We start from the raw sequence: 26,740 nt of genomic DNA, 5'->3' as shown, positions 1-26,740 counted from the left end.
GCTTGGAAGCTCATCAAGGATTTCTGGAATTCCTACAAGGTTTTTTGCTTTGAGCTTGTAATGAGAATGGGAACTGAGTTCATAAATAGTTTTTGATGGCTTTTCTTTTTATCTTCCTTTAATTGTCACCAGTGAAGCAAATGAACCGATTGGCAGTGATTAAATACAAGTCTTTTCTCAGATTACAAAGGATTGAATCCAAGATGTTGCATATGCAAAGGAAGAGCTACGGCTTTTTTCTAAAACTCTGTGACTTACCTGTCAACAAATATGGAAAAATAGCATGCTTCCTCTTCCTCTTGTTCACCTTCACATGGCTTCCCTCCATTTTGAGGGGATGGGTTGTTACAGCTCCGGCTCCTCCGCCTTTTATGAGAAGCATCACAGGGACTCCATGAACTCCAGCAATTCCAATTACCATCTACTGCAACTGGAATACATGGAAAGGTTTCACAAAACATCTGGATTAAGAGTCTTCTCACAATACCTAGGAATTGGCGGTCCCAAAACAAGATTAGGTTTGGAGATCTTCCATTAGACATAGATAACAGTGCAGATGTTTTCTGAAAAATGAGGTAGAGAAATGGAGGAAGAGACAATGTGCTTTAGGTGAAGTAGTCCATTAACCTGACAAAATGATCTGGGAACAGCTCCGTTCATACCGTAGTTAATTCTGACTTTCAGTGGTGTAGCTTTAAAGTCAGAGGTTAAAGTATAATTGTGCTTTTAACTGCTGTGAAGAATATCCAAAAACCCTGCTTTGTATTTATTTTCTTCTTGTTGTATTTTTCTTGAGGTTTTTTTTCTTTCTTGCACTTTTTGGTCCCCTCTTTGCTTTCTTTTTCTCTTCTTCACTTTGTAATACAAAAAATAATTTGTATTATTTTGTATTAGTTTTTATCTTTTTAAAAGTTTAAATAAAATTTCATTATTAAAAATATGGCTTTAGAAAATGACTCGTCAGACCGATGTATTTGCTAACTAACATGGAATTGTATCTCAGATTGGCCTGGCCCTCTGAAAATCCTCTCGGCCCTATCTAGCTATTGGTTAACATGGATTAGCCAGGGGGCAGACCAGCCCCTTTGAGAACTCCATAGGTACAATCAACCCCTTGGGTACAAAGAAGTTTCTTAGACCATAGGTAGGCGTGCCAATCTGAAAACTCTGTTGGTCCAAGGCAAACACAAATCTCTTCATGCGTACAGACTGATGGAAACAGATAGTCACAAATCTTCATTTCTAAATCATTCACCCATCACCACTTCTACCTGCTGGTTTGTTCAGAGTTACATTGGTTTAACTTCTTTTGCATTTCCCAGCATGTTGAATGTCTTTTTATCTGTGCTCTGTTACATTCCAATATTCTCGCTTGTCTCAATGTTAGCCACAGCCCTTGTCTTGCATTTGCCCAGGGGCTAAAATGAGCAAAGTTGTGATGTTTCAAGCAAAGCATTTTGAAGGGGCTTCAAGAGCAATGTTGCTCCCAGCTTCTAAGAAACAAAGTAAAGCATCTCCCCTACATGGAGCAGAAGACACCCTGAGGGAGAGAGAGAGAGAGACGCCAGGCACTTTGATAAAGTGGATCATATCATCACTGCACTGCAGATAGCCACCAACTGGGCTATCTCAGCCAAGGGCAAAATATAAATATGATGCTAAAACCTGCTCTCTGGATTCCTGAAAGTTTTCTTCCCCCCAGAAGAGGTTTCTTTTTTTTCAATCTCCTTTTTATACAGTCTTAGAATTCTTCTCTGTAATGTATTGGCCATTTTTCTGTGTATAATCACTTGCTTAATGTCTGATCACTTGTTTAATGGCTGACCTACTTTTGTCTGTGTTATGTAATGGTTGCTGTACTGAGCCAGACTTGCTTTTCTCCAGGCTGATAATGAGGTTTGGGGTGGGAAAATGCTACTTTAAACCTATTGGTCGCTGCCTAGAGGCCAACCATATAAATAGCTGCACAGCAGCTATTAGCTTGCTTCTGTTCTGAGTTAAATAAACTTGTTTGCTGTTTCAACACCTTGTCTTGCTTAATGCCTAAAGAACTGAAGATCTAACATTCTTTGTGTCCTGTTCTTGGTGCTCTTTTTTGAGAGGTAAAGGAAGATGCCCTCTTTCCTATTAATATTTCTCTGTGTGTCTGGAGCAGGAGTTTCATTCTCTGAAAAGGTTAAAAAAATCAAGATGGCAGTTGTAACCATGAGATCAAAGCCTAAGCCACCATCTTGATTCTTTTGGCAATGTTCTTACTACATTTTCCCCCCATACTTCCTGATCTGGAAAACAAAACCCTTTATTTAAGAGGTTTTCTCATGAGACCTTTTTTTTTGGAGCTTTAGTTAATGTAGGGAACCAGAGAAGTAGCAGACAATGAAGGGAAGATTATATAGTGAAAATAAAGCATCTGTACATTAACTCATCCCAAGCCACTTTGTTAATTAAGATAGGAATAAACATCCTGCCCCAGTCATGAACATTTTATCAACATCTCTTTTTCTGGAGGTCACAGACATGATTGGACTGTATTTTTTTAAATGAATATATAAAGAATTGTTTCTCTTTTATTTGGGGGGTAGGGGATGACACGCCAACCGAGTCAAGTCAAATATTTTCTGACTTTTTGACATACCAACCCCAAAACACTCGCCATCAAAAGCTTAAGATCACAATTCTAATAACTGGGAAGTAGCAAGAAGACACCTACTGTACCTATAGTTGGTACTAACATGATTTCCAAATTAAATAAAATTATTTTTCTTAAGAAACCTAAATTCTTCTGAGATCACACAAACTTTCAAGATTTTCAGTGGTAAAGCCAAAATAATACAAATATGTTTATCTCCTGAGGATTGGGCCATTTAAAAAAAACCTTCTTTAACATTATTAATTTAATCTTTACATTTATTTTCATTTTGATACCCACAAAATGTGTATGGAGCACCAGTCAACCCTGGATACTGGTTGGGAACCCTCCTTCCAGGTTTTTCTAACTGCTTTTCATGATACACAGCTGATACACATGTGCCCACATACATGGGGAGGGAATCACAAAAAGGCTAGATGGTGTTCACAGTCACACCATTGAAATCTTGACCTTTTTCTAAATTGTTGACACTGTACATGTACCTTGTACAGTGGGGTAAGGCTTCAGGGGCACTGCTTGAACCACCAACTTTCCTTTTAAAACTTTCCCTGAAGATATTGGTACACTGGTGAGGAGAGTCAGATGGACTCTGCCCCCAAAGTTGTTCTCAGGAATTTGTATAATTTTTCTTTGATACTTTTTTTAGAATTTTGATGGTCAAAATGGAGAAGTAGAGGAAAGGTTGCTATTCCATCCTCAAATCAAGAGGAAATCTGTGGTACTTGTTCATTCCTTCCTTCCTTCCTTCCTTCCCATTACGAACTATTCCTCTTTTCATCTTTAGCTCCTTTCTTATAAATCATAGTTTCTCTCAAGCTGCATTTACCCATTGATCCTGGTTTTTCCTGGCCTGTTTATTTCCACCCAGAAATAGCCAAATATTTCAGAGGCATAAGCAACCTTCCAGATGCTGTAGGCTACAAGTTCTGTCAGTTTCAGCCTATATGTCCAATAGTATTGCCAGCCCATGGAGTAAGAAACCTCCATATGGCATCATCCAACTTAGTGCCGCAATTTGATATTGCTCAGTAATATGCTTTCTATTCCATTTAAGGTACAGTTCTGGTTTTGATGTGAGATAATAAACCTTTCTCAGTCAAATGAAATTATGGTCAAAGGATCGTATTTACCCATCTTGATATATTGCCATTACTATAGTCTCTGTGGATGAGGAGATTCCATTTTAGGGCAATTCTTCTCACCCACATTTAAAAGAGGGAGGGAGGGAGTGAGTGAGGGAGGGAGGGAGGAAGGAAGGAAGGAAGGAAGGAAGGAAGGAAGGAAGGAAGGAAGGAAGGAAGGAAGGAAAGAAAGAAAGAAATATGATAAATAGTTGAAGAAAGGGGGATTTAACTACCTAATGCAAGGGGGGGGAACGCACACACTGAAGCAGTTTAATGCTTTGCCAAACTGTTCATTCCCTGTTGAAGAAAAGGAGGGCTTGTTCTCTTTAGCTCACTTGAGAGAAAATAGTTCCAGCCTATTTATTCCTAATTATCTCCACTCAGTTTTATCCTTGCTAACTTTTACCTGGGGCTAATATATGAGCAGGAAGAATTCTAAGGAAAGGGAGAGGGGGAACAGATTTGCCAAAAGTTGAAACAGCCTGGATTAACCTAAAACACATTTTATATCAACATCTAGAAGGTTAGGAAAGCTCTATGTAATGAAATACTTGCATTCTTACTCTAAACTCACATACCTGAATGGTAATTTGGTGCCCGTATCTCACAGTTATCGCCATAGGTCCCAGCCCGGCACACACACAAGCACTCAGTTCCAGACAGCACTGCCTTGCCATTGTTGGGGCATGGAGCACACTGGCATGGATCAAATTGTGCTGCATACTCAGCAAGAGCTCTTCTGAGATTGCTACGCTTAGTTGCTGCACAGGGGATGTTCTTCACCAGCTCCAGAATGGAAGTCAGCTAATAAACAGAAGAGGTGGACACCAACAGAGCTATGAACACTCCACTCTACCACAATTTTACTCTGAAAGCATCTGATAACAGGCAAAATCTGAACAATTCGGGGTGGGGGGAGGAAAGGAAGGGACTCTTGCATGGTGACATCATACTCCAATTCTATGACATATACTTGGGTTGGACCTCATCATGCAAATATCTAAATGAGGTATTTGTGCAATGACATCATTGCACAGGAGTCATTTTGTCATCATTGCCATTTGCTGCAGAAATCACTCTGGTTCCTCCTTATTTTTACAAGAACTTAGTTCTAATGATTGTGAAAAGTCAATATGGTTGCATTCCCTTGTTAGAACATTGTTTTTTCTCACCAACAATTTTTGAAGTGGGTGCCCTTCAGATAGTTTAGAGATTGCTTAGCAATCATTCAAAGTTGCAACAGACTCCTCAAAAGGGACTTACAATCTGATTTTGAAGTTCCATTTATTACATATTCAAATGTTTAAAAATGACAGAAATAACTTTTTGGTTCAATATCTAATGCTAACATTTCCTACCTATATATTGGAATGTCCAGTTTCTGTTTCATTTATATCATATCACAGAAGTTAACAAGATTTTTAAGTTCTGGGCATTCTTCACCTTGGAATCATCTGACTATAACAGTCTCCTCAAAACTGACTTACGACCTGGTTTTGACGTTCCAATATTACTTGCAGTTGTGTGACTGCATTTTGGGTCCTTGGCAATCAGCCTGCATTTACAGTCATTTGCAGTGCCCTGTGTCATATGATTACAATTTACAGTGGTTTTGTCAAAAACCAGTATTTACTCTGGATTTCCTGCAAAAAAAAAGCCCATAGCAAACAATGGCTTTGCTTAACAATTGCAGCATTCACTTAATGACCATGATGTTTGCTTAATACCACAATACGCAGCTAATAACTACCCACAAAGATGGTCATAAAATCAGGATGATCACATGGTTATCAACTTTTCAACATCACACCTTACAATTTACAATGTCTAGCTCAGTTATAGATGTAACTCGAGGACTATCTATAGAACTGTACCTGGATAGCAGACCAGACTGAAGTAGCCGAAGGACCACTCGGGACGACAGGCTAGTAACAACAGGTTTATTTTAAGAGCAAGGCAAACATAGAATAACTTGTTCGGCTTTTATAGCCGGCAGCTGGTAGCGAGGGCCAATCAGCGGTGTTCATTTTGGCGCCCTGTCAGGCAGGGACCAATCCGCGTCGTCTGTTGTTGACAGCTCCGGCTTCCGCGTGTCTTGGTGTTTTGACAGCCGCGAGCTGTCAGTGGTTGCGCCTGCGCTGTACGGTGGACGCTTTGACAGCTCAGGCTTCTTCGTAGTCCGGCGTTTGACAGCCGCGAGCTGTCAGTGGTGGCGCCTGCGCGGTGCGAGGAACTTTGACAGCTGTCAAAGTTCCCGCGTGTTTTCCTGTCAGGCTGCTTTTAGTTTCTACCCTTTGTTGCTGCCGTATTATTAGAACTGTTAACATCTATACCTATCTATTAAAGGATTGTTTACATATATAACACACAGACAATTTTTGATAATAGAAACTATGTTCCAAAACTTTTGGAAAGCATTAGGTTGAAGAAGAGTCCCCTATGGCCTTAACTGCTTGAATGTTTCATTCATCCCGCCAGTGAATATTGCTTGTGGTATTGATCAGAGAGTCATAACAAAACAAAACTGTATTTTCTGTGTGTTTTACATAGAACTTTGAAGAAAGGCTGATGTTAGCAAACCTCAGAGGTTCTTTAATCTTGTTTCTGCATTTCTTCCCTTTCACTTTAATCAATCCTATGTAGTTGATGCCCTTTCCTTATTCTGGATTCCAGCCATAAGTGATTGTTTTACTTCTGTTATGCTTAATATCAAAGTAAGTCTCAGAATCCGATGCTCTTTAGACCAGTGTTTCTCAACCTTGGCAACTTGAAGATGTGTGGACTTCAACTCTTAGAATTGCCCAATCAAACAATAAAGCTTCTTCTAACCTGGACCTTGGAACATAATCCAGTTCACGTGAAGATAACTGGCATTCCTCTTGCCAAGGTCAAAGATTTTGTTGACCATTTGGTAAAAGGAAGCAACCATATTTGACTATATTTCACACATGACATAGTTGACTATGCTGGGTGGACATTCTGGGAGCTTTAGTCCAACACATCTGTAAGAGGTGTCAGATTGGTGCCAGCTGGGATAAGCCACAAATCAGCTTTGCACCATCGGTCTTTGTGCAGGAAATAGGAGTGGTAGTGTCTAAAAATAAGCCTGCTACTACTTGAAATGAAAGAAAAATTAGAGTTGAATGATTTGTTTCAGCCACAAATTCCATTTTTTTTAAAAAAAAAACCTACCTTCCTACAGGTAATCAGAAATGCATAAGATGTATTATTTGGCATAACCTCCAACAGTATTATATCCAGCAGGCACATAGATTACAAGATACATTACTTCCAAACATATTGTGGCTCTATTAGATTTTCAAATTAAAAGATTTGTCAGAAATAACTTCCTGGTTCAATGTCTAATGCTAACATTTCCTTTCAATATATTTGCATGTCCAGCTTTCTATTTCACTGAGACTATATCATAATACAGAAGTTGGCAAGCTTTTTAAGTTCTGGGCATTCCCCACCTTGCAATCACCTGTAATGTAATTATTTAACCTCATGAAATCAGGGTTGACTTGATTTCTAAAGTATGGTATTTGTGTCTTTGTTTAAATGAGGAATGAACTTGATGGGGAGAAGAACAATAAATCCCTTGGCTGTTGATCCATGTCATAGCAGAAAAACACATAGCAACCAAAAGTTGTAATGCAATGAATCTATTTATGTTTTCTTCCCATGTATTTCTTTGTTTCCCCAATAGCAGTTGGAAAGGAAATTTAATTTTATATATACTAACAGTGGGGAAGGCTGCCCAGAAGCGTTAAATGTCTCAATATTTTGGTATTGTAACACTTTATGGAACATTATGCTTGAAATTCCTTGTTCTCCTATTTCCTTTCCATCCATTCCCTCTTTTCTATTATGTCTATTAAACAGCAGGCCTGTGAGCAGGGAACTGCATTTTGTCCAAAGCTTTTTAAAGTTACTTGAAATTTGTAGTCATTTCCCTGCACTTTTTATCTTCAGAGGTAGGAACCAACCACTATCAGCTATGATCTCAGACAGAAGTCAAGGAATGGGGGGGAAACCACAGCTGCTGGAAATGCAAAAATATGTAGGAGAAAAAACTGTGAGGTCTCCATTAATGCTGAGCAAGTTCAGTTAATGCTCCTTGGCTGTTCTGGTAGGGGGGAAAAAGGCTGGATGGGGAAATGCAATGGGAGATCTCGAATAGCAAAACTCTACCAGGCTATTTATTACAGGTAATCCTCGAGTTATGACCGGTTGCGTAGCACCCATTTGAAATTACCGCCAACCCCCAAAAGGGGACTTATGAACCAGTTCTGGGGCTCCAACAGTTGGGCCCTTCCGCAATCCTATGACTGATCTTTGGGCATTCAGCAGCACTGCAGCCTTTATGGCCATTTGTCCCAGAGTCACGTAACTGTGTTTTATAACAATTTTGCCAAAATTGTTTGGTTTTCGGCAAAACCGTGCCTATTGCGAATCATTGGTTAGTTTAATGGCAGTGGAGTTCACTTAACAACTGTTGCAAAAAAGCAGATTTTTTTTCAGACACCGGCAATCCTATTTCCTGCACAAAGGCCAATGGTACAAAGCTCATTTGTGGCTAAGCCAGTGGTGGGATTCAGCTAGTTCGCACCACTTTGGCAGAACCGGTAGCTAATTTTTTGTTGCCCAGGCCCAGAATGGACTTCCAGAAGTGGCATCCACACAGAGAACCGGTTATTCGCATATCTGAATCCCACCACTGGACTAAGCCTTTTATCACCATCAAGATATATGGTCATAATGGGCAGGCTCCATTCCGTTCGTATGTCAAGGACTACCTACACTGTTATTGCAATCTGATTAGTAATATCTCGTTTTGTATTCGTGATATTCACAGGTGGCCAACAAATGCTTTTCCTGTTGCCATTTTTCTTAGAAGATTCAAGGTTCCGTTCAGAAACAAATGGAAGGCTACCCTCAGAAATAGTTTAATTTCTGCTTTCCTACCTCAAAGAATGTTGTTACCCAGTTTGGGTAATGAAATGTCTGCAAGAAAAGAGACCAGCAAGGGCCCCGCATTTCAACCCTGAGCTACAAATATTCTCCTTTATCTTTACCTCAAAGTCAATCACAGCTGGATTGTCTTTCATTGATTCCAGCCAATTGGTAAAGATGGTGTGCTCAGGAAAAGCTCCCTTTCTTTCCCAGGCAAGAGCTGCAGCAAATTGGGATCTTCCACCTCTGATGAAGGATATGGACTTCTCTGAGGATTGCAGAAATGAACCTGGGAGACAGATTTAAGGCCTGTGATTGGCGCAACAACATAAGCAAGTAGGTTCATAGCAACCATCAGAAGTCAAAAGAGAAAATATTTTGTCAAAGACACTCTTGGAAGCCAGAAAGACATAAAGTAAACCATCTTCACCTAACCATGCCCTTTGCTACATTTTTTGAGTGGATTTATCCATTGCGCACCAAAAAAAAGTCAGAATTTATTATGCTATCAAGCTTTTTCAACAACCATATAAACGCTATAAAACAAGAGCTTTGGCTGCACTAAGGGCTATTAATAAAGCTGTATGTATTCAACATCCTCCTTTGCAGAATTTAACAGATGGACCCCAAATAAACATCTTTCCCTCCATTTTCATAACACGTTTCTAGCCCTCAAGCATTTTGAAAGAATCTTGTAGAATTTTTGAAAACTGAAGCAGAGTATGGGTAGTAGAAGCTGGGGAACCAGTTTCTATCTTTAGGAAATCAAATGTTTTGGACTCCCGTAGGAATTCACTGAAATTTACATAATGTTTGCATATCATGGAATAGAACCTTTTCATTTTACATTATTTACATTTTGCTTCTGAACTTCCTTCATTTGATATCTCAGAAACAAACATAGATCAAAAAGGTCAAGATGTACAATGCACATATAAAACAGGCAGATCCTTGAATACACCACTGTGGTCATTATTAACTTTCTTTTTAACTCTAACTTTTGGACATCCCTTCCAGCTATTTGCCCTTTTTGAAATTATTCTCTTTATTACATACAAAAGATGCATCTTTCTTTTGACTATCTATAGATTTGATGGGCTTGTAGCAAGCAACATTTGAGCTGGTCTCTTTTAATTCTCAAAACAGAAAAAGTCCTAGTCCTCTGTGCTCTGCAAGTAGTCCTTGACTTTCATCCATTAGTTTACTGGTTCAAAGTTATACCTGCACTGGAAAATTGTGAGTGGTCCTCTCACACATATGACTTTTGCAGCATCCCCATGGTCATTTGATCAAAATTCAGGTGCTTGGCAACTGGCATATATGTATAATGGTTGCAGCATCCCAAGATCATGTGATTGTCATTTGTGACCTTCCCAGTTGACTTCCAACAAGCAAAGTTAATGGGGGGGAAAGCTGGATTTACCTAATGACCATGAGATTCACTTAACAACTGCAGTGATTCACTTAATCATGGCAAAAAGGGAGTAAAATTGGATACGGCTCATTTAAAAGCTACCTAGCTTAGCAATGGAAATTCTGGTCTCAGCTGAGATTGTAAGTCAAGGACTACTTATATTTAGGAGCCGTGCTCGTGCAGTGGTTAGAATGCAGTATTACAGGTTGACTCTGCCTACTGCCTGTAGTTCGATCCTCACCAGCTCAGCCTTCCATTTAGGACTCAAATTGTTGGGGGCCAAATGCTGACTCTGTAAACTGCTTATACAGTGCTGCAAAGCACTGTGAAGCGGTATATAAATGCTATTGCTATTGCTATTTTTAGATCTCTCCTCCTGAAAGATAGCAGAAAATTAAAGGAGACACACGAGTGTTTGAGTAAATCCTAACAGTATTAACATTCTTATAATTCGTCATTGGAAGCTCTTGGAGTGACATTGTAACACTATGTTCCCAAAGGGTCATGTTTCCCTCGATAATCACCTTCATGACGGGCAACCATTCTGTTGCTTGTACAGCTTGTTCTCACTTTCCTCCTTTTAAAACCAAAGATACGCCTGGTTGTTTCTGTCCGGATGCATTCTTGTGATTCTGCCTGTGTTAAACCTTAAGAAATGAAAATTATTTCTAAAACATTTTTTGGCATTTGCAAAATAAGTATTCACACTTGTTTCCTTCTTCTCCCCCTCTGAAACCACAGCTTCATCTAAATTATATGCATTTGAAATATAAGGAGGCAAGACTGAAAAATTAATATTATTACAGTAGGAAGACCCAAAGGACATATTCTTCTTAATTATATCTGTACATGCAGCTTTTTCTTAATTTGAGGCTCCTTTACTTTTTTTGGGTTTAGTTGGATATTATTGTTCCAATTTCCCATTTCTTATATAAGTTTTCTAAGCAACTTTTAATAGATTTGTTATTTTGGGTTTAATTAGTTGTTTGTAAATTGCTGCAAATGGTGCGTACTCGTTTTAATGAATTTTACTCTTACACTGGGTATATTTTTAATGATGAAAAAGCAGGATGCGTTTTATTCTTAGCAGTACATTAATAAGAAGTTTCTTGTGCCCTTTGCTGCTCATCTGGATGCAGTGATTATTTTAATATAGTAAAGGACAATAAAATAACCAAGAAATGGAAACATTTCTTTCTGTTTATTTCTGCTCATCAGTTGGGTTTAAGTTCCTCTCTACAAATGGAGTATTTTTCTACCACAGTAGGATCACTCTGTGAAGCAGTCATGTAAATCTGCCTTTTTAAATGCTCTTTCTCACAGAGGAAGCTTCCAGCAACACAGATGTTATCAATAATAAAAAGAGCCTTGGTGGAGCAGTGGGCTAATGCCTCCTTAAGTAACACCAGCTGCCTGCCATTAGTGCAGGTTCGAGTCCCACCAGGCTCAAGGTTGACTCAGCCTTCCATCCTTCCGAGGTAGGTAAAATGAGGACCCAGATTGTTGGGGGCAATTAAGCTGACTTTGTAATAATGCCGCTCGGGGTGTGTGAAAGCCCTAATAAGCAAACATATACATAGAATGGAGGCTATTGCTAAGCACATTGATTTGTGCTTCTTAGATTGTAAGTCTTCAGAGAAGCACGGGATATAAATGGGATTTTAAAAAAATAATAATAACATAGCTCAGGGTTGAATGATTGGTCCTTCGTGCTCTCTGAACTTGGTTGTTTTCTTGCAGACATTTTATTGCCCAGCTAGGTAACATCACCACTGATGATATTACTTAGTGTGGGTAATGAAATGTCTGCAGGAACACAAGCAAACTCAGAGACCACCAAGGACCCCTCACAGATATTATCATTTTATATGCCTTCCATTTTTCTAAGTATTCCCTTCTCCCAAAATGTGCTTTTCAGACTTTGGTAGAAATGTATCTTTGGTTCCCTTCTCTTTTAATCATCTGAGAATAACAGAGTTGGAAGGTACCTTAGAGGTCTTCTAGTCCAACCCCCTGCTCCCTAAAAACAAAAAACCCATGGGGGAAAAAAAGGATGAATTACAGTGCTGCACAGTGAAATGGTAAGGCAACTTGTCCTTTCCCAATATAGTTACTGGCCCAGTAATGGGCTCCATCTTCTTTTGCTAAGGACCATATACCTGAATTTCTCAGCTCTTCAGCGCTGTACTGATAAAGAAGGTCGTATCTGCCTCCCAGTGATCCAGAGGCATAGTAATGGGTCCCAAAATCGTCAAATATCCTGCTGTAAAGGGGATAGTTGTACTCCAGGGGCAAGCCGTTTAGCGCCTCTAAGAACACTTTAGACAGTTGCAAGTCTGATTCCTTCATTGTGAAGTTGGATACCGCTATGACTTTATGGATCCTAATAAAGTTGGACTCCTAAAAATGAAGATGAGAAAATGTGGATGTGACTCCAGTTGATAATTTAAAATGCCTTTTCCCTAGACCCATGATATGCAATGATGAGTAATGATTATGGTTCTGTTGAACCAAAATTGGAATCTGTCAGTCATCTTTTAAAGCCAACAAAATAAATAGCCAGGGCCACATTTTTTTTAAAAAAAAATAAGTTTTTTTAATGAGAAACTTTAAGTCAGCAATTTGTACTTTTCCGATACTCCCACATAACACCTCTGCTCCGCAAGCTGCATTGGCTTCCGGTTGCCCACTGGGTGAGATTCAAGGTGCTGGTGATGACCTATAAAGCCCTAAATGGCTTGGGTCTGGGATATCTGAGGGAGCACCTGCTGCCAGCATCAAGTTCCCTTCGTCCTGTGCGCTCCCACAGGGAGGGTCTTCTCAGGGTACTGCCGGTAAAAGATTGCCGGCGGACAATACCCAGGGGGAGGGCCTTCTCTGTGGGCGCGCCTGCCCTTTAGAACCAGCTGCCTGTAGAGCTCAGGACTGCCCCTGACCTTCGCTCATTCCGCCGGGACCTGAAGACCTGGCTCTTTGAGCTTTCTGGCCTGGACAAAGAATATTAATTGGGGTTTTAATTGGATTCTAATTGGGATTTTTATTTATTCAAGGTTAATGTAATCATTTTAATTGTTTTTAATTTTTGTAATTGTTGTATTGTTTTTTTTTTAAAAAAAACACCTTGTGAACCGCCCTGAGTCCAATGGGAGAAGGGCGGTATATAAGTTTAATAAATAAATAAATAAATAAATAAATAAATAAATAAATAAATAAATAAATAAATAATACTTAAGTAGCACATAGTCCTTGATCCATTTCTGTGGCTCCTGAATGCATGCACACATGGACATGTGCACCCAAATACCTAAACACATGCATACACTATGTCTGGAGAAATACAATATATGTCTTTTATTTGATCAATTAAGTTCTAAAACAGATACATCAGGATGGCATCATGGGCTATCGTGTTTTAAACTATCCTGAAACTCCGCAGAAACCCAAAAAGAGAAGTGAACCTATTAGCTGTGTTTCCACTTGTGGCACCATTGCTATACAACTTGAAGTCTTTTAGTATGAAATAAATAAATAAAATGCCACTCCAAACTAAAGGAAAATTACCAGCTCCCTTTTAAATTCTCTGCTTCATTTCATGGTAGAGTGTAATATTTTTTTAATCCTAAAGATTTAAATAATATTTGTACAAGATTTAAATAATATTTGTACATGGATATTCAGTCCTCACATATAACTTTCATAGGTTTTTATTAACAAATATTCAATTTGCAATTATTCTGCATTAAATATGGATGTTGTTATTGTTGTTAATAAATCTTTGCTGTAAGAAAAGCAGTTTTTATAACTGGAAACAATAGTAGAAATCATGCTCATGTTTGACTTCCATGGAAAAATGAATGCAGACTTTGAATGGAACAAATGCCATCAAGGATATTTGTTTAAGATAAACATTCTGGAATGTATACGCATATGCTTTTAACCACTGAGGGTTCCTGTTGCATTTGCACACATATAAATATTAAGACAAAAGCAGAAATGCTGTTCCATGTCCAGCCTGGATAGACTTTATTGGAAGGAAGGTGGAAGTTATAACAAAAGGGTTCTGTCAAGTCCTTTACTTTCAAATGAGGCACCTGTATGCAGGTAGTCTTTGACTTATTAAGCCCAACATTTCTTCTGCTAAGCAAGACAATTGTTAAGTGAATTTTGCCCCATTTTATGATCTTACTTGGCAAGACAACTGTCTATGGAATCAATGGAGATTCTCAGTCATAAACTCAGAACTATCTATACCTTGCTTCACAAAAGGCACTACTTCTGACTTGGATAAGTTCTTCTTGGATAATTCTTTTACTTTCACTTTTCCAGCAAATACATGGGGGAGTCACTTCTGGACACACATCTACCTACTCATATCCTGATTGCGGGGCAGTGGTGTTTTCAGAAGGAATGCATCTTTAAATTTTACGACTGCCGTATTTTTCAAATGGATGTACTGCAAGATGATTGGTCTCTAGTTGGCATCAGTAATCACTATATAAAAGGAGATCTGTCTTATTTGGCCACAAATCCAAAGACGTCATGTATTTCAGAAGCCAGATGTCACCAACTAGGAAACAGAAATGTTTCTCATTTTGAAATAGTTTAATTTTATTTTTAAAACAGAAATGAATAACCTGGATAAGAAAAATAATAACTCTGTTCTCCCACCGCGCCAACTGAATTGAACAGCCTTTTCTTGAAATTTAAAACAATCGGCATTGACATTTCAGGCATGCAATAACATTTGCCACTGACATACAAAGCAAAAGGCAATTCAATACAGAAATGTTTTCTATATGAGCAGGCTAATGAACCACTGACTTTTCCTGGTCACTCACTTATCGACTTATGTAGATGGAGTTGAAAGCTAGAATGAAAACAGCAATACCTTTTTCTTTGAAGCTTTTATTGCTTCCTTGAAGGAGGAAGAGGATGTGATGTGAACTTTTGTCTTCTTGGAGAACAGGAATGGGATTCCAGATCGGCGCTTGGCAGAACCAGAGAAAGAATCACTCTGAGAAGTATGGGTTTCAAAGCGAATTAAGTCATTGTGAAATTCTGAAGCCACTTCATCTTCTTCATTCACTACCTATGGAGAGACATAATTACAGAAACTTGGTTTGACAAAGGACTGAATCTTACTTCTTAAAGGGCAGTGACAGGAGTGGTTACCCAGTCCCCATCGCTGGAATTCCCACAACTGCACTTTTTAAAGTGTCTTCTGCAGAGAAATTTAGCTTTGGTCTTAAGGAAGAGGTGAGAAATATAGAATGGTGAGAATATAGAATAACAGAGTTGGAAGGGACCTTGGAGGTCATTGTGGAAGTCACTGTCCTGCTCAAGCAGGAGACCCTATACCAGTGATGGTGAACCTTTTAGAGACCGAGTGATCAAATGGCAACCCAAAACCCACATGTATAATTGGGTGCCGGGTGGGCATGGCCCATTGGATGGGTGTGGCCCATTGGGTGGGTGTGGCCCATTGGGTGGGTGTGGCCCATTACGTGGGCATGGCTGCGGTGGTAACGGCAGACTGGGTGGGACTAAAAAGTTCAATCAATCAATTCCAACTTTGCGAGATCTTTTTGTTTGGTTCTAATTGACGAGGACTCAGAGTGGTTTAACAATGAACGAGTTTATTGAATACACAAAGTCAACTGTCAACTGTCAAATGTTGCAACCCTTTTATAGAGAAAGCCTTTGAACTGTAACCAATCAATGGAGTCTCTTTTCCCGCTCCTAGGTTGTGGCGTCCAATGAATGCACCTTAATTTCCCGCTCTGAACCTTGCTAAGCTGCAATGTGTTTGCAATCTCTTGCTTGCCCTGTTAATAACTATTTACATACACAACACCCCTTACCCCCCCGTTGATGTTATTTCTTTACAAAATCCTTTAGGTATTTTGGTGGCCTATGTATTCTAGAAGGGTATCTGTTACTTTGGCTGCTAGGGACCCCTCTTCCTGGTTGACTGCTTGGCTGCTTGTCACTGCTGGGCCTGGGCTCTGGGTTACTGGCTTCAGATGTGCTGTCTTGTGTATTAGTTTGTGTTTGTAATTCAGTGGTCACTGGCCTACTTCGCAGGGGTATTTCCCATTCAATTTGACTGAATGTTGTTGGGTACGAGGGGATGAGTCCTTTTGCCCCTCCTCTACGCCACTCTCTGGCCTGTTGTTATCTGTACTGTTTCCCCTTACTATGCTTTGGTCCCCCTCAACTGGCACACAACCACTGGATCTTTTCCTCAGCTGGTCTATGTGTCTTTTACAGATCCTGTTCCCTTCCCCCTCAATAGTGTACGACAGGGGACCTAAGATTTCAGTCACCACCCCTGGAATCCATTTGTCCCCTTGGGCATAGTTTCTGGCCCAGATCAAATCCCCCACTTTAAATGTTCTGTTAGGAATGTCAAATTCAATGTTTGTTTGCAGTCTGTCAGGGTGCAATCTGTCCAATTTGGTGGATAGTCTCCTGCCCCACCTCATTTCAGCTGGACTTTTCCCTGTAGCAGAACATGGGGTCGTGTGCTGAGCCAACAAGAACTCTGCCAGTCTCTGATGCCAGTCACCTCGAATAATTCTTTTTAAAGCGTCCTTCGTGGTCCTCACATTTCTTTCAGCCAATCCGTTGGTGGAGGGGTGGAAGGGTGCTGAAGTCTTGTGCTTAATCGAGTTGGCCTTGAGGAAATCCTGAAATTCAATAGATGTGAATTGTGGCCCGTTATCAGACACAATTAAATCCGGCAACCCGTGAGTGGCAAAGAGGCCCCTTAATGCCTGTATTGTTCTGCCTGAAGTTACTGAGCTGACCGGTACTACCTCTAGCCATCTAGAGTAGCTGTCAACCACTACTAGGAACGTTAACCCTTGGAAGGGTCCAGCAAAGTCAATATGAATCCTGGACCAAGGATTCCTAGCTTGTTCCCATTTATGTGTGCGGATATGTTGTTGTTCTGGCCTGGAACGTTGGCACAGATGGCAATTGGCAACACATTCCTCAATGTCGTTGTCCAGTCCTGGCCACCACAAGTGACTCCTAGCCAACGCCTTCATCCTTACTATTCCAGGATGTCCCTCATGCAATTCAAGTAGAATAGCTGATTTGTGGATTCCTGGAATAACTACACGAGTTCCCCAGAGTAAGCAACCCAAATGAACTGACAGTTCATCTTTCCTCCTGAAATATGGACTGTATATTTCGTCCGGTTTGGCATTAGGCCAACCGCTCATGACCCAGGTCATTACTCTCCTTAAGGTGAGGTCCTTATTGGTTGCCTCAGCAATGTCTTTTGCAGTTAAGGGCAAATCAGGAATGTCCTGTAGGGACATTATTTGTCCCACTGGGGCAGGGTCCTCCTCTGTTGTGCTTAGGGGCAATCTGCTAAGAGCGTCTGCATGACCCATGTCCTTGCCTGGTCTGTATTGGAGGGAAAATGAGTATGCTGAGAGGAAAATGGACCACCTCAGCATCCTGGGTGACATAATTTGGGGAGTCTGTTTATCTGTGGTAAACAGTCCCAGCAAGGGTTTGTGGTCCGTCAGTATAGTAAAGTTCCTACCATACAGGTAGTCGTGGAACTTTTTAACTCCTGCCACTATGGCTAATGCCTCCCTGTCTATTTGCGCATAGTTCCGCTCTGCCTTGGTTAGTGTGCGGGAGTAGTATGCAATGGGTCTTTGTATTCCTTGGTTGTCTAAGTGGCTGATCACAGCCCCTACGCCATAGGGCGAAGCATCGCACGCCAGGTAGATTGGTTTGTTTTCTATAAAGTGGGTTACAGTTGAATTACTGGAAAGGATGTCTTTTAAAATTTGGAAACTTACTTTGTGCTTGTTCTGCCACTGCCAAGGGGTCTTCTTATCTAAGAGTCTGTGTAAGGGTTCTGCAATGGCAGCCTTGTGTGGCACAAACGTGTGGTAAAAATTTACCAAGCCAAGGAAGGCCTGTAGTTCCGCCTTGTTCCTTGGTTCTGGGGCCCCTTTGATTGCTTTAATTTTTTCAGGGGTAGGGTGGATTCCACTTTTGTCAATCCTGAACCCCAAAAAATCAGTGGATTTAACCCCTATGCTACATTTTTCCTTCTTTAGTTTCAACCCAGCCTTCCTAAACCTACCCAGTACCTGTTCCAGCCGCTCTACTAACATTCCTTCATCCTTTCCAGCTATTAGGACATCATCAAAGTAAGGGCATACTCCAGGTATGCCCTTTAAGGTCCTCTCCATCACTTCTTGGAAGATGCCTGGAGCTGCTGCAATTCCAAATTGCAGTCTGTGGACTCGGAACGCCCCCTTGTGGGTAACGATCGTCTGTGCCTCTGCAGCCTCTTTAGAAACAGTCAACTGTAAGTACGCATGCGCCAAGTCTAACTTGGCGAAGATGGCGGCGTCCTGGATCGTGGCGAGGACCTGCTTCACCGTCGGGACCGGGTAAGCATGCTTTTTCATTCCAATGTTGAGGGTGGCTTTGTAGTCAGCGCAGATTCTCACATCCCCATTGGGTTTGAGGGGTGTGACAATCGGCGTTTCCCACAAACCGCCCTCAACAGGTTCTAATACTCCTTGGCCTACAAGCCGGTCGAGCTCGGCCTCGATTTTTTCCTTTAAGGCAAAAGGCACCCTTCGGGCCTTAAGCCTGATTGGTTTTACTGAGGGGTCTAGGTTGAAGTTAATGGGGGGCCCTTTGTACATGCCCAGAGATCCATCGAATACGTCTGCAAATTCATTGCAGACGGATTCGAGGGTCTTATTTTTAATCACTGAATTTATTCCCCCGATCCAAATTCCCAGGGCAGGGAACCAATTAAGTCCGATTAAGCTAGTCCTATTCCCCTCTGTAACTATTAGTTCTAAGACCCCCTTAAACCCCTTAAATTTTACACTAAGGCTGGTCTTTCCTTTTACTTTTATTGGACTTTTTTGAAAGTCCGTTAATTGAATATTTGTTGGACTAAGTGGAATTCTTTTTCCACTTCTTTGTTCAATTCTCTCAAGGGTTTCAGTGGAAATTATCGACACTGAAGCCCCTGAGTCAATTTCCATTCTGCAAGGGACCCCTTGCAGAAGGACTGTGATTTTTAATTTTCCATCCAGAAAATTGTGACCACTTCCCGGCCTTCTCCTATTGATTCGCGCCACCTCCCCTAGATTTGGAATTTTAACCCGGTTTTTAGGGGTCTCCTTGCCACTAGCAATAGGGGTTACCTTACCCTCAGGCCACACATCGACTTCGTTCAGACGGTTGTCGCGAGCGCGGTTTCTGCAGATGGCCTGGATGTGGCCGGTCTTGCCGCATGCCCTGCACTTGGCGGTACAGAATCGGCAGGATGCGCGGGGATGGTTGCCGCCGCAGCTGCCGCATCGGTTCTGGCTGTCGTTGTCGCGCGGTCTGGTTGCGGTGTCCCGCCACGGTCGTTGTGCCCCGGTCGGTTGTCTTTGCGGAGTTGCGGGTTGTTGACGGCGGCCAGGTTCGGGCCCCTCGCTTCTGGGTTGTCTAGGTGCCATCTTTCCAAATCGCCTGGAGACTTCGGCGATCTCTTCCTCCCACTGCTGGTCCACCTCCCCGCAGTCCACATAGCCCGCTTGGTTGATCTCGGGTGCTGCTGCCATGCTACTGCGGGGGGGGTCGCGATACCCAGTTGACTTGTAAGTTAGAAGTTCGTCGAGCACTTCCTGCAAATCGCCGGTGGGTTTGGCGATTATTCTGTTTTGTAGTTGTTCATCATGCAAGCCCAGTACTACTCTGTCCCGAATTCTTATTTCTAAATTATCGTATTTACATCGTACTGCGGCTTCCCTGACGGCAGCGACAAACTTTTGTATGGACTCTCCCGGTCTCTGATTCCTCTTTTCGAAGATGCGCCGCCAAAAGAGTTCGGACCTTCGGGGTGTAAAGTGGACCTTTAATTTAGCGAGGAGGTCGGCATAAGGCACGCTAGAGACTGGTTGCGGTTGACACAGTCCGACAGCGACTCTGTAGACCGGTGTGCCACAGATCGTCAATAATGCCGCCGCTTTTTTACGGTCGTCTGTGATTCCGTTCACTAACAGGAACCCTTCGACTTGACCGATGTATTCTTCCCAATCTTCAGGGAAGTTTGGGTCGAATTCCTTCAATGACCCGATTTGCGCCATTCGGAGAATTTTTTCTTATTCTGCCGCGGCCGCTCGGTTGACTGTGACTCGCTCTGAATTTGCCGCCTTTCGCGACAATTCCGCCGATTCTCTGGTCTTCTGTCAATCCCACCTTCGTCGCCAGTTGTTTGGTTCTAATTGACGAGGACTCAGAGTGGTTTAACAATGAACGAGTTTATTGAATACACAAAGTCAGCTGTCAACTGTCAAATGTTGCAACCCTTTTATAGAGAAAGCCTTTGAACTGTAACCAATCAATGGAGTCTCTTTTCCCGCTCCTAGGTTGTGGCGTCCAATGAATGCACCTTAATTTCCCGCTCTGAACCTTGCTAAGCTGCAATGTGTTTGCAATCTCTTGCTTGCCCTGTTAATAACTATTTACATACACAACACTTTTTGTTTCCCGCGAGAAGTTGAAATTGATTGATTGATTGAACCTTTTAATTTTTTGCACACGGTGGCGGAGGCCTAAAGCAAAAAGGGGTTATAAAACCCACCTGAAGGCCTAGGACTGGGGTGATGGTGCGCGTACCCACAGAGAGGGCTGTGCGTGCCACCTGTGGGCACCCATGCCATAGGTTCGCCACCACAGCCCTAAACTATTTCGGGACAAATAACTGTCCAGTCTCTTCTTGAAAGCCTGCAATGATGGGTTACTCCCAGCATCTGAAGGTAAGCCATTTGGATGTTGAAGGTTGCTGAACTCTGAAAAAGTATGAAGAGTGAGGAGACACAGAACAGCTCCATCTTGACCTTGTTGTCCTTGAAAAGGGCAGTGATGGTTTTTGACAGACCACAACAATAAATTAGTAGTAAATACAAATGTCAGTTTCTTGATCTGACCTATTTCAAAGAGCTGAGACTTTTCATTACTTGCTCGCCTGCACACCACTCAAGCCGAGGTTGAGCCTGCCATGTCTGTAACCTCCTTTCTCTAGTTCCACTTATTCTCCCTCCTTGTGGACATGTCAAAAACAAGCAGAGTTTCCATTCACAGCCACTGTGTTGACTCTTTTGACCAAGTCCTGCAGACACTCCTAGCACTCATTGTAAAGCATTTGTGCATATAAATATACCGTAACTTGTTGGTGAGTAAAGCCCATGCTTACAGCTTACATGCTTAATATGGTTTGATAGTTACCTGAAAGAAAACAGACTCTAAGTTTGCAGGAAGACGATATGTTTTCCTCAAGTCATTGGTCTTGAGAAGTCTGCAGGTGTCTCCATTGAAAGAATTACGGAGAACTTCACCTCGATGCATTCCTGCCAGAATGTGATATCTAAGGGAAAGCAATAGGCATTTTGCATCCAGTCAGCCAAAGCACCTTGGACCAGTTCCTTAATTATTCATAGTAAGGGAGGGAGTTCTACTCAAGCTGGTGTTTTTCTGAAGAATAAATAAAGCCACATGCTTATATGGTAACAGAGCAAACAGGCCAAAAGCTGATTCATTAAATTCATCAATAACTTAAATGATTGCTGGTGACCTCCAGATACTTGATTATAATTCCTATTGTATCTAACCATACTTGCCCTATTGTCTGATGGGAGCTGTATCTAAAATACTTGGAAGGTATCGAGTTTGATAAAGTTAGATTAGATTCCCTTTTTTCCATGTTCTTATCTGTCACAAGTTCTTTTGTAAATGTTTATCTGCAGTCTTTCTTTCTTTCTCTCTTCTCTTCTCATATAACTGCTTCTAAATGAAATTGAGCATTTTAATGTAAAACTATAGGACAGGTGGTAATGTTTGGAGCCATGTATGGATATGGAGGAAGCCTGGATGGTTTGAAAGGTCAGAAAAGCATGAAACAGTATAACAAATGGTCTTTATATATAAACTAGCGTTAGATGTGTTTTCTTTTCTTTTCATGGCTTATGCCTTTCATTCCTTTGAATTATTGCTTCTTATTCCTCTTTCCCATTGAGCACATTAAACATGGCTTACCCGAGGCCCATTAAGTTCCCACCAGGAATGCTCTCATGTTTTCTAGTGCACACGGGTCTCACACGTGGACAGTTCCTTTCGTCTGAATTGTCCTCACAGTCATTTTCTCCATTGCACTTTAACTTCTGGCTAATGCAACGACCTTTTGTGAAGAAGAAGAAGAAGAAGAAGAAGAAGAAGAAGAAGAAGAAGAAGAAGAAGAAGAAGAAGAAGAAGAAGAAGAAGAAGAAGAAGAAGAAGAGGAGGAGGAGGAGGAGGAGGAGGAGGAGGAGGAGGAGGAGGAGGAGGAGAAGGAGTTAGAAGCCATACAGGAAAGCAGACAAATGACTCTATAAGGAATGAATACTTCCATGAAGGCTTACATTATTATGCAGGAAAGAAATATTCTGCATATGTAGCCTTAGCCAGTAAAATTGGGATAACTCCACAACTATCACTGAAAATATACAGAATGCTTGTGGGGGGAGGGGAGGAAACATAGAAACACATCGTACTTCAAGGGAGGAGACCAAAAATTTGACAAGAGGGTCAAAGAATAAGAAGTTGCGCTCAGCCAATAGATGTTCCTCCTCTACTGTAAGCTTCTCCACCTCTGGAATGGTTCCTGCCACTTCCAGATCCCAGCCTGAGGTAGCTATGCCCAAAGACTCTGGCTTAGCAGCATATGTAGAGATACAGTGTCTTCCATGCCACCAGAGTCAATACATGATGTTAATGTACCAAGCAACATTTTAAAATTGCAGAGATGATTTCGGATAGATGATCATCCAATGGTATTGTTATTACAATCAATTATTAATTATTATTGTTGTTACTATTTACACTTAGTCTATAAGATATTTCTGGGTTTGATACTTTTACAATATTACAATAAATGTGCTGTTCCAAATACTGAGACTTTTTGTAATTGATGAGTTGAGATTCTCTCCATTTCCATGTAATTGTGCCTTAAATACTTTTCCAGTTCTTTTGATACGTCCCAATCCATACCAATTGGCACACTATTATTTTCATTTTCACCATTCACTCCAGCTATATTTGAAGATCTTTATATTTCTCTATTTTTTTCTAGTTCAGAGTATTTGGAAATAGTGACCATATTGATTCATTGGACTGAGAATTATAACTTATAAAAAGCAGTTGCTGCTTTTTATAAGTTATAATTCTCAGTCCAATGAATCAATATGGTCACTATTTCCAAATACTCTGAATAATAATATTACGTCCACATACCAAATGTTCAATAGTCTTCTCCTGTTTTTTGCATAACCAGCATTTACTGTTTTACCAAGTATTCTTTTTCAGTTTTTATTACCTTTGTTCATCACAATTGTTCTTGAACTGCTAAAATAAGATATTTCATTTTCATGAATGTGTCCTTTTTTTAAAAAAAAACTACTTTTATTGTCTTTTTTAAAATAGTACTTATACTATTTGTCTTTTTAATGCATCAAAATCATAAAAAGGAAGATACTATCAAGTTACCATTTTCACAATGGAATTTGTTGCCACAGTTTATTTCCTCCATGTTGCAAAGTTTTGTGGGAAAACACGGTCGCGACTCCACCAAAGGTTCATTGCATGGTTGACCTTTAAACTGAGCTAGTTGGTTAAAGGATCTAGTACGAAACTGAAAAACAGAAGGATAATAAATAAGTGAGCAGAGAGCATTTTATCCTGGTACTTTTAGAGAAGGGAATGAAGCAATTGGCACCACCAAAGCTGCCTTGGCTGACCTCAAAATAATAAATAAATCATAACAGGATTGGACTTGATTAGTACTTGCCTAAAAGGTCATGGGGGCACTTTACCTGGTTAAGGAGCTTAAGCACCCTGTCTCTCATGGAGACCAAAATGTTAGTCCAGACAATAGTGATTTGAGTTTGGTACTTCTCAAATAGATATTGGGTTTATTTCCCTCGTCCTTTCCAAACCCACCTGTAAAATCTGAGTATCTTATGTAAAAATATATCATTTGCTGTACTGAACTGGGTTATGGGGACAACCAGTGTTATTGACAGTTTGGGGTGAGAATTAAATAGTTCCTTGTACCCAGTGCACATCTGGATTTGTAACTGCAGCCACTTAATTCCTAAGACAATAGGAAGGGAAGGACTAGGGGTGACATGATAGCAGTGTTCCAATATCTTGGGGGCTGCCACAAAGAAGAGGGAGTCAAGCTATTCTCCAAAGTACCTGAAGGCAGGACAAGAAGCAATGGATGGAAACTAGTCAAGGAGAGAAGCAACCTAGAACTAAGGAGAAACTTCCTGACAGTTAGAACAATTAACCAGTGGAACAACCTGCCTCCAGAAGTGGTGAATGCTCCAACACTGGAAGTTTTTAAGAAGAGACTGGACAGCCATTTTTCTGAAATGGTATAGGGTTTCCTGCCTGAGGTCCCTTCCAATTTTTATTATTATTATTATTATTATTATTATTATTATTATTATTATTATTATTATTATTATTATTGTTGTTGTTGTTGTTGTTGTTGTTGTTGTTGTTGTTGTTGTTGTTGTTGTTGTTAACAATAACAATATTGGACTGGACCAAGCAGCATCTGCTCATCTATTGGATCTATCACTGTTAGCTTTGGAGAGTCTGGTGGTTAAGCTTAATTTTTATACTATGTTCTTATTTTATGAAATTAGCAGTCACCTTCAAGTGTATATTGTTACCTGAATCTAAATAAAGAGTAATGGGAACAACACCCCTTTGAGATTTCTTTAATTGTCTGGGGAGGCCCCTTCAGTGTTTTGGGAGCTCTTGAGAGATGGACCTAAAAAACATTCCTGACATTGTGAGAAATGTGACACTCTTGAAATGAGTTGGGCATTTGCTTGTCAAGTGGCCAATAGATCCAAAGGCCACCTCCTGGTCAACAAACAGTGAAACTATCTTTATTGAGGTTGGACATAAAAAGAACCTTGCAAGCCTGATTGTGCTGTATTTCCTTCTCCTCCTCCTTCTTATACTCTAGTAAACTTGGGAGGCATCTGCCTGAGCTGCTTTCAAATGTTATCTCAATCTTCCGAACTTAAAAAAATACCGAGCCCCTTTTGCCTGAGCAATGATTCCTGTGCATCTCCCTCAAGATCAGCTTCCTTACTCTCTACATCTACGTCTATATCTTTTCCAGCTTACATTTTACTTACTTGTTTTTTAACACATGGATCACATTCTGACCAGGGACCAAAGTCTCCAAGCTGGCAGTTGATTGGACACGTCTGCTGGTTACAGGCTCTGGATTCCTGGGTGGTGCAAACTTGTGCACAGAAGTTTTTTCGGTAATAATCATCCACTTTGATTTGCCTAGAATTCCAAAAAAAGCATCGTTGTGACCAGAAGAATCTGTTAAACCAAGGAAACTAAGATCCTTGGAGTCCATGCTGAAAAGGACAAAGCATGGCTACAGTTTAGGGTGCAGTTAGATGGTCCAGAACATCAAGGCACATATTTAATATTTACTAGATGCAAATAGTAAAGTGCTACAGTTTGACAAGATTCTGCCTATAGATGTGGAACAATAAATAACTGAACTTTGAAGAACCACCAAATATGTTTTTGGTTTGGGGACCTAACAACAGGCTTCTCCTTGGATGTGTTATATTGCAATACCCATCATTCCCAACTGAAATAAATAGCTTTAATCCAACCTATGTAGACTTCTGAAGAAAATTTCTTTGGGCAGTTATGTCAAGGACTCAGGATTAGCATGGTCTGGTGTGAATGCATATTTCTTAAAGCTTTGATCCAACTTTTGAAGGCAAGCAAGTAGGGAAAAGTCAGAGGCCTTTTATATCCTTTTAAGGTGATTGAATGATAATAATGTATCAGTTCTGTGATCACCATGATATTTTCTACTTACCTATACCTATTTTGAGTCCCATAATTGCAGGTCCTTGAACAGCCAGACCAGGGAGTCCATGGATAATGGTCACAGAAGCAACCCTTGCTATTCTCAATTGCAGCCAGCAGCAAGATTAGGAACAGCCAATTATATGCTTTGTTCATGACTACCAGCCTGAAGAAGTCAATGAAGCCTACGGTGCAGACAAAATAAAGTGCAGTTAGAACAGTTTGATATCTGTTTTAATACTACTGTATGGCAGCTGAAAAACTAATGTGCTGCAACGTGCATTGCAAGGAGCAATCTAAAGCTGCATCCAGCTGTGATAACTGTGAAATCATAGTAAAACTGCTGACTCATTGAGCACAAGCATCAGGACAACCCCAAGGACCACCAAAGGTAAAAGTGCAGCAAAGGAATTATCAAAGCACTCTAATTTCTGAAAGGGAACCATCAGAGGGGGACTTTAATATTCCAGGTTCTCATTTAAATTCAACCAGGCAACCTGTACCCCATTTCAGAGATATTTCTTTACATACACAGAGAAATAGAATGTCCATATATGTGCAAAAACACAGTGGGAATGGGAGTGTCTTCTAAATTCATGTTGGCTTTCCCATTGAGTTGTGGGAAACTAAAAGCAAGCATCAGAAATTTTCCTTCCT

The 26,740-nt window shown here is 40.7% G+C and overlaps 1 protein-coding gene across 1 annotated transcript in view; it reads right to left on the bottom strand.

The window, feature by feature from the left end:
- Positions 1–26,239, bottom strand: part of LOC310636730 (complement component C6-like) — a gene marked incomplete at both ends in the record, with an annotated part of 38,497 nt that extends 12,258 nt beyond the window's left edge. The window contains 11 exons of the mRNA XM_083356806.1: positions 259–430; positions 4,353–4,578; positions 8,853–9,019; positions 10,669–10,791; positions 12,304–12,544; positions 15,033–15,233; positions 21,416–21,554; positions 22,223–22,364; positions 23,708–23,852; positions 25,381–25,537; positions 26,094–26,239. Of these exons, the coding sequence (XP_083212932.1) occupies positions 259–430; positions 4,353–4,578; positions 8,853–9,019; positions 10,669–10,791; positions 12,304–12,544; positions 15,033–15,233; positions 21,416–21,554; positions 22,223–22,364; positions 23,708–23,852; positions 25,381–25,537; positions 26,094–26,239 (1,859 nt within the window). The remainder of the gene's footprint in view (positions 1–258; positions 431–4,352; positions 4,579–8,852; positions 9,020–10,668; positions 10,792–12,303; positions 12,545–15,032; positions 15,234–21,415; positions 21,555–22,222; positions 22,365–23,707; positions 23,853–25,380; positions 25,538–26,093) is intronic.
- Between the last annotated feature and the right edge of the window lie 501 nt (positions 26,240–26,740).

Source organism: Vipera ursinii, assembly GCF_947247035.1.
Source record: "Vipera ursinii genome assembly, chromosome: 2".
Taxonomy (NCBI): Eukaryota; Metazoa; Chordata; class Lepidosauria; order Squamata; family Viperidae; genus Vipera; species Vipera ursinii.
The sequence above is the reverse complement of the archived record's forward strand: the minus strand, read 5'-3'. Positions and strand labels throughout refer to the sequence as shown.